The sequence below is a fragment of the Anarhichas minor genome, unplaced genomic scaffold (genome assembly GCF_050575085.1).
Source record: "Anarhichas minor isolate MPS153535 unplaced genomic scaffold, ASM5057508v1 ptg000011l, whole genome shotgun sequence".
NCBI lineage: Eukaryota > Metazoa > Chordata > Actinopteri > Perciformes > Anarhichadidae > Anarhichas > Anarhichas minor.
This window is the reverse complement of record NW_027466457.1, coordinates 16,541,065-16,555,406: the sequence shown is the minus strand read 5'-3', so window position 1 is coordinate 16,555,406 and position 14,342 is coordinate 16,541,065. Positions and strand designations below refer to the sequence as shown.

General features: G+C 44.5%; 1 protein-coding gene across 1 annotated transcript; it reads left to right on the top strand.

Annotated features, from left to right (window-relative positions):
- Positions 1–842: 842 nt before the first annotated feature.
- Positions 843–13,876, top strand: hyal4 (hyaluronidase 4). The gene is made up of 4 exons (XM_076089689.1): positions 843–975; positions 6,840–7,829; positions 9,390–9,479; positions 10,446–13,876. The coding sequence occupies exons 2-4, from the start codon at positions 6,873–6,875 to the stop codon at positions 10,947–10,949; spliced, it is 1,551 nt and encodes a 516-aa protein (XP_075945804.1). The 5' UTR covers positions 843–975; positions 6,840–6,872; the 3' UTR covers positions 10,950–13,876.
- The last annotated feature ends 466 nt before the right edge of the window (positions 13,877–14,342 follow it).

Genomic DNA, 14,342 nt, shown 5'->3' with positions numbered 1-14,342 from the left:
ATGAGTTGAGACTTTTTTCTTGCAGAGGATCAGAAGAGCTCAGGGATTTAAATCTCTCGTTCTCTCTCTCTCCCTCCCCCTCTTTACAGTGTGTCTCTCCCTCTCTTTACAGTGTCTCTCTCCCTCTCTCTCTCCTTACAGTGTGTCTCTCTCCCTCTCCCTCTCTTTACAGTGTCTCTCTCCCTCCTCCCTCTCCCTCTCTTTACAGTGTCTCTCCCTCTCTTTACAGTGTCTCTCTCCCTCTCCCTCTCTTTACAGTGTCTCTCTCCCTCCTCCCTCTCCCTCTCTTTACAGTGTCTCTCCCTCTCTTTACAGTGTCTCTCTCCCTCTCCCTCTCTTTACAGTGTCTCTCTCCCTCTCCCTCTCTTTACAGTGTCTCTCTCCCTCTCCCTCTCTTTACAGTGTCTCTCCCTCTCTTTACAGTGTCTCTCTCCCTCTCCCTCTCTTTACAGTGTCTCTCTCCCTCCTCCCTCTCCCTCTCTTTACAGTGTCTCTCCCTCTCTTTACAGTGTCTCTCTCCCTCTCCCTCTCTTTACAGTGTCTCTCTCCCTCTCCCTCTCTTTACAGTGTCTCTCTCCCTCTCCCTCTCTTTACAGTGTCTCTCCCTCTCTTTACAGTGTGTCTCTCCCTCTCTCTCTCTCCTTACAGTGTGTTTCTCTCCCTCTCTTTACAGTGTCTCTCTCCCTCCTCCCTCTCCCTCTCTTTACAGTGTCTCTCCCTCTCTTTACAGTGTGTCTCTCCCTCCCTCCCTCTGCTCTCTAATCGCTGTGTTGTGGTGGTTTCTCCTCCCTCTCCTCGCCGTATATAAGTGCGGATGGCTGGCTTGTGTCTCAGACTCCACACAGGGAACCAACGCGAGCGTGTCGGACGACGTACGGCGCAGAGGGCCACCGTGACCCCTGCGGTGACCCCGGAGACAAAACCTCCACCCCCCCCACCGGACTGCTAATAATCGGGCGTGTGCCGCATCTACAGGTGAGCAGCTCCAGTTGTCCGCTTTTGTTTTTGCTGCACAAAAGAGGACAGCAAAGTGTATTTTTAAACCCGGAGGGAGGCGGGGGAGCTCTGGGTGCTACAGTGTGGCTTCAGCGTCTGTTTTGAGTGATGCAGGAAGGGGAAGGGGGGAGGAGGAGGAGGGGGGGGGGGGGGGGGGGGGCACGCCCTGCCATGCCAGGAATGTTGGCTCACCCTAACAATGGTCTGGCAGTGGAGAAAGTTTCTCTGATGTAGAAATCAGCACATTTTTGAAGTGGTGCTTTTCTCCTTTTTTTTTTTTACCCAGCATGCATTAATGTTGCTGCTCATAAGCTGTAATGGGGACATTAAAGGTCTCAGTTAGGTGGAGTTTCAGTCATTTGGGAGACGCTCTGACTCATAAAGACTTACTGTAAATAGTAAAAAAAAAAGAAAACGTTGACAACACGGGAGGTCACGTTTGTTTTGAGGAATGCCAGCGAGAGCAGCTGGAATAAAGTTCATCAGGCGGCTATAAAAGAAAAGCAGTTCTTTATGGGAGCGTGTTGTTGTTCAGTCTGAGGTTAAAGATCAGAAGCTAAAGCAGAGTCTCTTAATGAGCCGACAGGATCTCAGGATTGAGCTCTGCAGTGAAACTAAGTCGAGTAAAGACGAGTCCATCGGAGGGATGACTTGGCTTCAGGTGTTTGAAGAACAACAAAACATCTTATGATATATATCGACATATAGATATGGAGAGTCACATTGAACAATACGTTTTAGTTGCATTTTATTGATCCCCAGGGGGATGAACTTCACGTGTTTCAGATGTACAAGAAACAATAGTATAAATATTATATATGTAAATATATATAGCCATATATGGAGATATATATTTACATATATATATATTTCTGTTCATATAATAATATATCTTAACTACGGAAGCCCTGAGAGGCCAAGTGAGAAATAATAATTGTGGTGATCTGTTTTCTAAGTCTGATCTAAATTGTTTTCTCTGATGTGTTTATGATTGAAAAACAGTTGAGAACTGTTTTGCCAACATATCTGAGTTTCTTTTGAAGAAAATATCTGTGAAAAAGGTTTTGGTGGACGATTTGTTTTTCTTTGTCAGAATCATTTTCAGTATTTGTTGTTGTAATAATCATGTTGGCCACAAGAGGCAGCAGTGCATCACTATCTCATCCTCTCAATCAGACTAAAAGTATTCATGTTTTCTTCCAGGTGAATTTTAAGATAGAGCTCCGTTATAGAAACGACAACAAAGGGATGTCTTGGAAAAAGCAAAGACCATCAGAATAAATAAAGATCCATTTACACCTCCATTAGTTTTGCTTCCTCTCTTCCTCTGAGGTCCTCCATCTGTTTTCTCCATCAGACGAATCCTCCCCAAAACCCAAAGTCACCAATCTGTTTTCTCGGCGCTCACCAGGTGCTGTGATTAACGCTTTGGCTCAGCGGAGTGGAAAGACTTCCCCCCGTCCTCCAGCTTTTGTTTTCAGGCTCTCGCGTGAGGAACATGAATCATGAACCAGGAATATTTGTTGAAATGCTCTCTTTGCTCTGGTTAGCGTGGTTCGACCAGCTTCTTGTCTGTGTATGATTAGTGGAAAGTCCTGATGCAGAGTCGTGTGACGGAGGACTCGAGTCCAGTTTGGAGGGTTTTCAAGGTTCAGATTCAGTTGAAGCGTCACAGCGACTCCTCTGCTCTTGTGTCTGTTGTATAAGTGTTCCGCCATGTAACAGGCTTCTCTGTTGTTTCATTGTGTCTCACGGTGCTGAAAGAAATGACCTGCTTTCAAGAAAATAGTTAAACAACAATTTTAATACAAATCACAAACTGTATATTTAGCAAATCTTGGCATCACTGTGTTCTCTGTTGCTTATTCTTACTGTTAGTAAACACTCACCAATTGGGGCACGATTGACATGAAAATTTGTAAACCATTTTGCGTAATCTTGGATTACAGCTGTCGCAACCGATGAACGTTAAGTGATCATATTTGAAATGCGGTGGAGTGACGTAGTGACGCCATACATGTCTCTGGTAGCGGAAGGTACCTGTCAATCACAGAACCTCCCATAGACTTCTTTACAATCAGAGGAGTCGCCCCCTGATGGACATTAGAGAGAATGCAGCTTTAAGACACTTCCGCATCGGCTTCCCTCGGCAGAGCTGCCCCCTGGTGACGAAGTATAAAATGTGAGACCCTAACAACATCATTTCAGAGTCTTATACTTCAACAGGTTTGTGACAAAATGCAACTTTCATGACATGCAAATGTTCTCTTAAATCGACAAACATGTATGTAGTTCATGACACAATTCAAACGTTATCAAAATAATATTTTGTTTTTACGTTTGCAAACACTGACACTACTTTTAACAGTAACCTTGGAAGAAGATGTAACAGGGTTGAACTTTGAATGTTTTGTTGTAAATTGGAATAGTTTTCAAGGAATACTACAAAGAATCTCAATGTTTGACTGAAACAAAATGGGACGACAAGTTTCAACACCGCTGAGCGTTTGCAAATCATACCGCGCCAGTTTTCAGGTTGAGGACCCTCCTGGAGACCTGTCCGGTTCATGTCTGTAGACATCGAGCTGCAGAGACTAGAACCACATGCAGGTATCTTCATGTGTTTAGAGAACCGGACAGCAGCGTGAAATGCCCAAATCCTCCATGGAGTTTAAAGCGTCCATGCAGCCAGAATCAGACTGAGTAGTAATATGCAACTTGGTGCTGGAACATATCTACGGGACAGATGGTGCATGTGAGGGAACTTGTTATTTTTGGATCCCCACCCCCCCCCCCCCCCCCCCCCCCCAGCCCTCCATCATGGGTGGTTCGGCTCGATTCCCAAAATCATCAAACCTCGAGGACATGCTTCTCCCTCTCCTGGCGTCTCTGAAGGCACTCATCTTTCCATCCTCTTAGAAAAGGCCTCCATCAAACTGTCGGCTCCATTTACTCCCGAGTTCAAAATTCTTTCTTTGGGCTTGAAAACTCGCCGGTGCTCCAGGAGCTTCTGGTGTGACTTGAGCTCCTTAGAGGTTGCGAAGGTTTTGCAAAAGATAGAAAACTGGCTTCAGTCCTTTGATGAAAGATCTTGAATGATCTGTTATCAGATGCTCGGAGTTACAGAGAACTGCAAGGCGTTGTGCCGACATCGTATCTTCATCTTGACCTTTGCCCGGTGTCGTCATCTGGTTCGTAGACGCTGCCGAGAGAACCGTCTTCACTACAGATATGGGCAACTGTGGCTCAAATTCACCCCAGTTTTCCAAGAGAGACACTGAAAATTAGACGGCGTCTCCGTTTCTTGTTTTTGTGGAATGAATGCAGCCATTCCACAAGAACCACAGACATCAACAAACTCTGATCTTAATCGATGCCAGACCGACCTGGCGGCTCCGAGTTCCTCTGGATAAATAATTCACAGTTTAACGCCGGTATTTGTGCACGTAGTCAGATAGAAATCTGTATTTTTTTATGTGTAGAATTAGATTCCAGAGGTGCGTAGGATTGTTACCGACTCGGATCCAAACATTTCCACCGAGCGTTGTAAAGTCCAAAAGTAAAATCTGTCAAGACGTCATCATTTAATCTATGTTGACGAAACTAACGAGTTATATTCATTAAGTTGTGCATATGTGCGTGATGATCTTTATGTTTTGCATTCTAAAAAAGAAAATCGGCAGAAAATGAATTGATTCATCGTCTCAGTCATTCTTTCGTTTTTGACTTTTGGGAAAATAAATGAAGCAATTTGTTGACGTCACTTTGGTTAGCGGCAACTCATCACGGGACAAAACGATTAATAGAGAAAATGACTAAAAGAATGAATCAATAATGAAAACAAACATTAATTGCAGCCTTGTGGTACCGCTGTAGACACATGAAAGATGAATTCAAACTGAAATGCATCCGAGGTCTGTCACACCTTGATGTCACTCAACCAGGATCAGCTGACTGAGCTCAGAGATTTCAAGCTCGGATAGAAAACCATCAAAGAGAATAATTGTTCCTGTCATCAAACCACATCCGCTCTCAAAGTGGTTTTCAAACAGAGAGCCGTCATCCAGCCGCAAATCTATACAATACCCAAAATAGTGTCTGTTGCAAAGGGTAACTTAAATTCCTAAACAGCTGGTCGTTGATATGGAGGTTTTTGGGAACACTGTAAACATGGAGCTCAAAGCTGAACAGGTAAACGACATGAGGAATCCAGCCGTCCTTGGTTTATCGTGCACTTTGATAACGGAGGTGTTCTCCATGCTAATATGTTAGCTTATACGTCGTGAGGTCAGAGAGGAAGTGAAACACTTTAACTAACTTATACGTCATGCAAATGCTTTAAAACACACAACGTGAAAGGGAAAGTAGACTCTAAAGCTTCTGCATGCATTTAGTTGAAGTCGGTTGTATGCTGATGATGATAGAAGTACGACGTGCTAACGCATTAGCATACACTTTAGCCATGTTTCCATCAACATATTTTTATGCACATTTCTAAGAATCGCATTAGAAAAGCTGTGTGCAAAAAGTTGTTGCGCTTGTTTGAGGTGTTTTCTTTTTGCCTTTGTTAACTAAAAATAATCTGCAGAATAATCAATAATGAAAATTATTAATTCCTGCCCTCTAGTTTTTTTTAAATGTTAGAGTAAATAAAGCACTAAATATTTATAAAAGTTAAGAATTTAGAAACCTTAACAAGTTATCAAAGTCCAAATAATGTCTCGCTGTTTGCTCTCCAACTGGATGTTCAACCAGCTTCATGAACGAGAGGCAGCGACTCACTGAGACATTTGGCAGTGAAGCCCGTCATTGTGGCCTGAGGCTTCAGCTCTGGTCGGAGGAGGACGGGTTGTGGACAGGAAGTCTGTTCAGCTGAAGTCCTCCTTCCAATCCCTGGGTGTCAACCGACTTCCTCTCTGTGACCTCTGACCCCTGGGTGCCATGTAAAATGTATCAATCCGTCCATTCATTTATTCATTCATTGCATCTCTGAATTCTCTGAAAAAGATCTCAAAGGAATTTAAAATAAAATGACAACAGCTGGAAAACAAACGAGGATTTAAGTTCTGCAGAATGTCAGCGTGGCGACCGCATCCCAGATGTTTTCACACTTCTTAAACATGGAAAAAACTATTGGCTCCAAAAATATCATGTAAAAGCAAAAGGCGAAAGCTTTCTATTGTGCTTTCAACACTCACAGTAAAACAGAGCACAAGCTATGGATGAACAGTTCGGGGTAAATTCGGAGGAACAGTTGAGCTTATCCCGCTGCGACTTCCAACTTCAGCGGGATGAAACCCGCCAAGCTGCCTCCGATTGGCCGGAAGCCCTTCATTCCAACTTCACCTGACTCAGAGGGTCAGGTGAAGTTGATGGGCTGAAACAATAGTTTGGAGTATTCTCTAAAAAGAGCCGTACTACTGAGCCAATGCAGACGTGTCTTAACCTGCATTCTCTCTAATGTCCACCAGGGGGCGACTCCTCTGGTTGTATGGGTATGCTTTAGGGCGGGGCTACTGTGATTGACAGGTCTCTACCAGAGACGTATACGGCGTCTCTACGTCATTCCTCCTCAGTCCGAATATGGTCACTTCACTCGTTGCAAAAAGCCAAGATGGCGACGGCCAAATCTTCAAACTCGAGGTTTCAAAACTGTACTCCACAAAACAATGGGTGACTATTTTTATCTCAGGCTCTTGAAAATGCTTGCTCACCGCTCTCGCTTTTGAGCGCACCAAACAATGGATTTGAGGGCGCAATAAACGTGGCACGTGAACTTAAGCTTAAGCTTTGCCAAAAGAAGTTTGAAAGATATTCATTGTTTCTGTTTATTCTCTCTTCAGGATGATTGACAGCTGCTCCTCCTGAACCCCAGGATGCCTGTGGTGCCAGTGGGTGGGGCATCCTCCTCCCACCACGTCGTACCCGTCGCCCTCACCTGCTGCTGGCTGTTCCTGCTCTTCCACGCCGCCTTTGGTCAGAAACCCGCCAAGCTGCCTCTGATTGGCCGGAAGCCCTTCATTGCCGCCTGGAACGCCCCTCTGGACATGTGCACCATCAAGTACAACGTCACCACCAACGCCAACCGCCTCTTCCACATCCACGGCAGCCCGCGCGCCAACTGGACGGGCCAGAACGTCACCATCTTCTACGCCAACCGGCTGGGCTACTACCCCCACTACACGCCGCAGGGCGCCGCCGTGCACGGCGGCCTGCCACAGAACAGCAGCCTGGACCTGCACCTGTTCAAGGCCTACCAGGACATCAACCACTTCATCCCCTCGGAGGACTTCCGCGGCCTGGCCGTGATCGACTGGGAGTTCTGGCGGCCTCAGTGGAGCCGTAACTGGCACAAGAAGGACATCTACCGCCGCAAGTCCAGGGAGCTGACCGCCAAGGCGTACGTCAACGTGACGGCGGCGCAGGTGGAAGAGCTGGCACGGCGGCGGTTTGAGAAGAGCGCCAAGGCGTTCATGCAGAGGACTATCCAGTTGGGGACACGCCTTCGCCCCAACGGGCTCTGGGGTTTCTACCTCTACCCGGACTGCCACAACTACAACCTGCACGAGGAGAACTACACGGGCTTCTGCCCTCTGCTGGAGAGGCTGAGGAACGACGAGCTGATGTGGCTGTGGAACAGCAGCACGGCGCTCTTCCCCTCTGTGGCCATCAGGAAGAGTCACACCAACAGCATCGGCAACCTGCACTTCTCCCAGCACAGGATCCGAGAGTCGCTCCGCATCGCCTCGCTGACCTCCAGGGAGTACGACCTCCCCACCTACGTGTACCTGAGGCTGGGCTACCGAGACGAGGCCCTGGCCTTCCTCACCATGGTGAGAACAACCGTTAGCACAGCAACGCACTTGTTCTACTGCTCAGTATTAAGCATTTTATTTACAGACTCTGGTTGAATAATTATTAACTTCTTGCCACTTTGCTGGAGCACAATGAAGTACTTTGTTGACTTAAATATCTCTGTTAACCACTCAAATATACATTATCACATTACTGAAAACATCCAGCATTCATAGCAACACCCACGAAGAATAATGTGCCGTACTTCGTGGATATCCCATGAAGTTACTACATATGACATGTAATCATGAACGAGGAAGTAGAAAGACCACAAAAGCCCCAACAGGTGCTGCTCCATTCTCTACAATATGAGAATCGAGCAGCTCCGCATGCAAGGCAATACAAATGCTTCCAATCTGGTAAACGGCACCTTTAAATCAGCAGGAAGCTCATGTGTCGGCTCACATTGAGTTAATATTAGCTTTAACCTGCAGCATGTTTCCTCTACAGCCCTCCAATATATATTTACTGAGACTCTGTCCTGGGTGATGAAAGTTTGTGACAACTATAAATATAAAAGAAACATTGAGATATTATCCAGATTAAATTGTGAGATTGCTTTAACTGATTTATTTATTCTTTTTTGACCTCAAAATGCTAGACTGTGGAATAACTTTGCTGTTTAATTACAAACAACAAGTACCAAAAGTAAAAGTACTCATTATGCAGAATTGCCCGTGTATTGTAAGCCATGACAAAACTAATTGAACTTCTACAAAGATGTTAATTGAAGACATTTCTAGAAAGACAAATCTCTGATATAAAGATGGATTTTTTTTTTTCACTGACTGAAGGTCAGTTTACTTCTTCATCACTGCCATCTGGTGGAGATCCACAGAAAAGCAGCTCTGAGTCACTAAATATGATCCTGCGATGCTGTGGTTTCCTGGTTCTCTGAACTACACCACCAACACCAGAGTGGTTGTACTTTGTGCTTACTGGTCTGCCGATTCATTGAGGACTTTCAGAAATAACCTTTAAAATCTGTGTCACGCTGGTAAAATGTGTATAAAAAGACAAAAACACAAAATCTGGTCGGAGAGTCGTTTGTTTCTTTAATTTAGAAAAAGCTCATTTGAGAAATACCTCAGCTCTTCTTTATTAATAGTTAAGTCTTTACAAGTTCATGAGATTCAAAGATATATGAAAAATATATATTCTTTTGTTTTGCTTTTTGGTTCACAAGAATCTTTTCTTGTGCTTTATACTTGCCTTAATGTTTGGTCTATTTTGCTTCCATAACACGTGTTCTATCAGACTAGTGGAAAGAAAACATCCAAAATACACATTCAGCTGTTTATTTAAGTACTTCATCTATTTGCGTTTGAAGATTTCTCCTAAATTCACCAAAAGATACCGTTACATAATGCCTCATTTGCATATTTAAACATAACATGTCAGTAAGCTTGTAATAAATAATCCTCTTAATGCGAGTGATGAACTAGGTTAGTTCCATAGTGATATCTTTGATGTTAACCGTATCTACCTGTAGAGTGTAGATGTGTGCGACGTGACGTCTGTACCTGTGTCTCCTGCAGAAAGACTTGATCCACACCATCGGGGAGAGTGCTGCTCTGGGAGCGGCGGGATTCGTCATCTGGGGCGACCTGAACCTGACCTCGTCCAGGGTGGGTGTCCTTAGTCCTCGACTCCCTCTCGCCCTCTGTCAGCCGGCTCCGTTCATCAATACACAAAGATCATTTAAATACAGGTCACATGTTCTGCTGCCAAACTCTTTGTTTCCTCATCTGTGTTTTGAGACATACCGACCGCGTATACTTGCATGTGAAGAACAAACAAACTTCATTTGTTTTGGACTCCACTCAAACCGCAGCAGTAACTATAGTCAGACAATAGAGAGCTGACGTCTTGTGGTCGCTGCGTGTTGTGACACCACTTTTGACATTTTGAGAACTGTAATGCTCGTGTTTTTTATGGCCGGTCTGCACGGAGAAAGAGTTCATCTAAACTGCGTTTGACTGTCTCAGAATCTGAACTCTTAAAACCTGCTGCATGAGCTTAGTTTGGACAATGTTAGCGAGCTGCCAAACCTGATGACAACCGTCGTTACGTTGTTCCTTTACACACAGTCACCGGGACTCCTGATAAAGCTGCATTCATTTTGTTTGGCAGCAGTAAACTCCTCAACAAGCTGACAGACCATAGGCTGTATATAAGAAGTGCACGCAGTCATGATCATCATAATGTCCAAGATGGCGACGGCGAAATCATCAAACTCAAGGTTTCATAACATCATTCCACAAACCAATGGGTGACGTCATGATGAACAAGTCCACTTCCTATAGACAGTCTGTGGTTTTTCAATTTGATTTGGCTGCAAAATATTTACTCAAATGAAGATTTTTAAGACCTCCGGTTTCTAAAGCATCTAAAAGCGAAAAAGCATTTTTTGTATGATCCCCAAACTTGTAAAATGCTTTAATCAGTAAACTATTTGTGACAGTCTCGTCTGAAAACCTCTGATTGCACTCAGAGGTGCACGACCAAACGCTGAGAGGACATGAGACATTTGGATGTTGTCATACGAGCCAAAGCACATCACGTCATGACAGTTGCGTGTTTTGTTTCCACAGCATAACTGCACCAAGGTGAAAACCTTCCTGAGCCACCGCCTGGGCCAGTACATCACCAACGTGACGCGAGCCGCCGAGGTCTGCAGCGACTTCCTGTGCCAGGGCAATGGCCGCTGCGTCCGCCGGGACCCGCTCGCCCGCCACTACCTCCACCTGAGCGCCGACAGCTACCACATCCGGCCCTCCGGCGACGAGGACTTCGCCGTCACCGGGTGGCACTCGCAGCACGAGCTGCAGCTGCTAGCCGAGAGGTTTCGCTGCCACTGCTACGAGGGCCACGAGGGCGAGCGCTGCGACAGCATCAACAAAGTGAGGGAGGACGACGGGCCGTGGGGTGGGGGGGAGGAAGAGGACGAGCAGGAGAGGCGGAGGACGGAGTGGGAGGACGAGCAGGGTGAACAGTGGGAGGGAGGGCAGAGTGAGGCGCCGCTGACCGGCTGCAGCTTCCACCTCTTGTTGCTGATGCTCCTGTTGAACTTATCGTTGGGGACGGCGGTCGTATGATGCACTCTGACAAAACAAACGTTGTTGAACACAGCTGTGTACAGATGTTACCTTTCAACACACAGAATGAGGATTTGAGCCCAGGATGTTACTGTTTCAGCTGGTGCACCACCAGCACCACCCTCTTTAAGAGACTCACCAAACATTGAGCATTATCAGTAAATCTAAACCATTTGTCCCCGTTTCCAGACCCCTGAATCACATAGTTCTGGTGTTGTGCTCATAACAGCGGTTTCGTCCGTTTACGACGCTCCGGGCTTCTTCTTTAGAGAAACGTCAGCTGATCGACACACATTAACACTCAGCTGAGGTCGTGAGGTCGCTGCTGAGCGGAAGAAAGACATTTTAAATGAACGGGGGGGGGGTCAATGTGAAATGAAAACAGCTGCTGTGTTGCAAAGTAACGCGTTTAAAACAAAACATGGCACTTCCTTTTAGAGCAGTGTGATGGCACTTTACCCCGACACACACACACACACACACACACACACACACACACACACACACACACACACACACACACACACACACACACACACACACACACACACACACACACACACACACACACACACACACACACACACACACACACACACACACACACACACACACACACACACACACACACACACACATGTTCACAGTTCAACCAGCTGAACTGTATTTGACAGTCTGCACTGCCTCTTCACCCAACAATGCATCCCTTCTCCCAGGAATGTTAGGTAGTAAATGAATACGCTGTTTGTTAAACTGTGGACTGAGTCAACATCCAGCAGAGGATCGGAGTGAATGGATCATGTTTGTTTCTTAGGAGCTAAAAGGGTTTGCGTGTTGGGATCGGTCTCGCTGGAGGATGATCCTCTGTTTGTTTTGTGGAGACGCAACAACAAACCAAAAAAGGGTGCTACTGTCCCACAAAATAATCTCTCCTATTTCACACTTGGTCTGTGGTGCTTCTGAAGACATATTTCTGATGGCATGTTTTAACAATAAGCTGTTATTTCACTTGACATTATACATGAAGTGTGTATTGTTTTTGTGCATTATACTCTTGGACGTATTTTATGTCAGAAAACGAGTCTGTTAGGACACGCCGTGCACGTGTTGTAGGTGCTATCGACAACATATTATATATCTGTATCCTTTCTATATAGATATAAGTGTAGAGGATCAGGTTTGTTTTACTCTATAGAGGTTGATGTTACTATATCTCAGTCCAGAGGAATCAAATCAACAGACTGTAGGTTTGTGTATAATACACTGAACAGGATGTAAAAGACGGCACATACCGTACCTGAATGTGACGGTGGCTCTCTGCGGTTCCACTGTTCTTCAACGCCCACTTTGCACCACAGAAGAATCATCTGGTGCAAAGTTTTAAGAGAATATGAAAAAGAAAGCTGACTGAATGCAGGTTAGTTTGATAACTAGGTGATGCTAAAGTTCAGAGAACTATTTACACTCAATGTTTGTTTTCTTCCCCATTTCTGGAGCTTTCAATCTTCCTCATCAGCTTCAGATGCTTGAACTGGATCAGAATTTAAACAACATGCCTTTTCTAAACCCGGTATTGCCATCCTGTTCAGTTCAGACTTTTGGACTGAATGTCTCCTAAAGAATTATGTCCCCAAACAACTAAACTGCATCCTCATCTACATTGTGAGGGAAACCTTTTTATCTCCTGGAATCCGGTCGCAGTTTAAGACGTTAAGTTAGTTAACGTTGTAAATTGAAACAAAAGTGCTTCATTAGGTTTAGTTAAACATCAGGGTATTTGTGAAACGTTTCTTTCTGCAAACCACGGATACGATGAATGTGACATAGTTTAAAATTAAATGTAAATCCAACCAATAGCTCTTGAAACATTTCAGAGAAAACCACAAATGTCAACCTCATGGTGGCGCTATAGGAAAAGACAGGAACACCGAAGTCAGTAGGGTTCATCCTCTGGGAACAATAAACGTCTGCACAAAAATGTTGTATTGTACATTTTCACATATGGTCAGAGTAAGTTACGTTGTGCTACTAGCGCCTGTTGAAAGTTATGTGGTTTAATAACAAGACAGACCACTAAGACACGGGAGGACTTTCACACAGGAGACCGCTGTTCATGTCCCATATGAAACCAAAAGTCAACGTTTACTTTACATTTGTTCAGCAATGTTGTTACGGAACATTACGTAACATTACGAAAGACAGTTCACTATGGACGGCTATTTATTTACACTAGTTACGTTGTTACACTTGTTACCGTACGTTGTTGCATTATTATTTTAACAGTAACCCTGATCTTTTTCTGAAGTAGTTTTGATGCCTAAACCTAACCAATTGTTTCACACTTAACTGCGTGTCATTGTGAGTTTCTGCCAGCGTGATACACGGCTGATCTGAAAGATATTTTGGGTTTGGAAACATGGACTTTCAACATATCTGCGGTTTGTATAGACGCATAACGCCTAAAACTGTTCTGGCGGCTCGGTTGTCTTTCATCGTAAGATGATTGATTTTTTTTTCTGTGGCAGCTGCACACAAATATCTCAATAATGTTTGTTAAAAAGGCCTCTAGAGAAACTGACTGGAACTGGATAACTGTTTATAACACAGACAGAGCATTATAACTCAAACCACATCCAGAGCAGAGGTGGACCTGAAACCTGGTTTGGGGTCCGTTGTGTTTCTGGTCTTTGAAGTTAAACATGTAGCATCCGTCGCACATCTCTGTCACACTGATCCTGGTTGAAACTGAATCGGTATGTTCATCTCAAAACCAGCCTTCAGGTGAAGTCCGGGTCTCATGACGCAGTAACTGTTTCCTGCACTTTTTTTCTTCTGAAGATTGTAAACCAAATATGCAACAAGGACTATGCAACACATGCAAAATGTTACCTGAATGTAAATGCACTGCAAATAAAGACTTTTCTTCAGCACGTCTGTGGTTCTTAAAGAGAGGATGTTGGCAGCCATGTTGGATAATTAGAAAACAACTTCCACTTTGTGCAACATGTTTATGCCACGTATGAGCATTTTAGTGTCGCAATGACTTTTAGTCTTCTTTGTAAAATACGATCTGAGGAGGAGCAGAAACAGAAATATGTCTGAAATGAAGCTTGAAGTGGTCTTTCTCAAATTCAAATCAATAAACGTGGAAATATAAAACCAGCTGGTTTCTGCCCAAATACTGAGGACTGAAAAGAGGAAGAGGTGAGAACAGAGAGGTTTCTACCGACGATGACTCGTGAATAAATACCACACGTTCAAAACACATGTGAGTGTTTCATCTGAGGGAAACAAGTCAAAGGCAGAAACTGGTGAACACTACGGTCACACATATGTTCGTAAAGGGCAGAAATCAGATTTTCAAATGATCAAACATTGATGCTGATCATTTTA

Coding starts and splice junctions, on each gene's coding strand:
- hyal4 (XM_076089689.1), top strand. CDS start 6,873: ATGCCTGTGGTGCCAGTGGGTGGGGCATCCTCCTCCCACCACGTCGTA. Junction 7,830..9,389: donor CCCTGGCCTTCCTCACCATG/GTGAGAACAACC, acceptor TGTCTCCTGCAG/AAAGACTTGATCCACACCAT. Junction 9,480..10,445: donor TGAACCTGACCTCGTCCAGG/GTGGGTGTCCTT, acceptor TTGTTTCCACAG/CATAACTGCACCAAGGTGAA.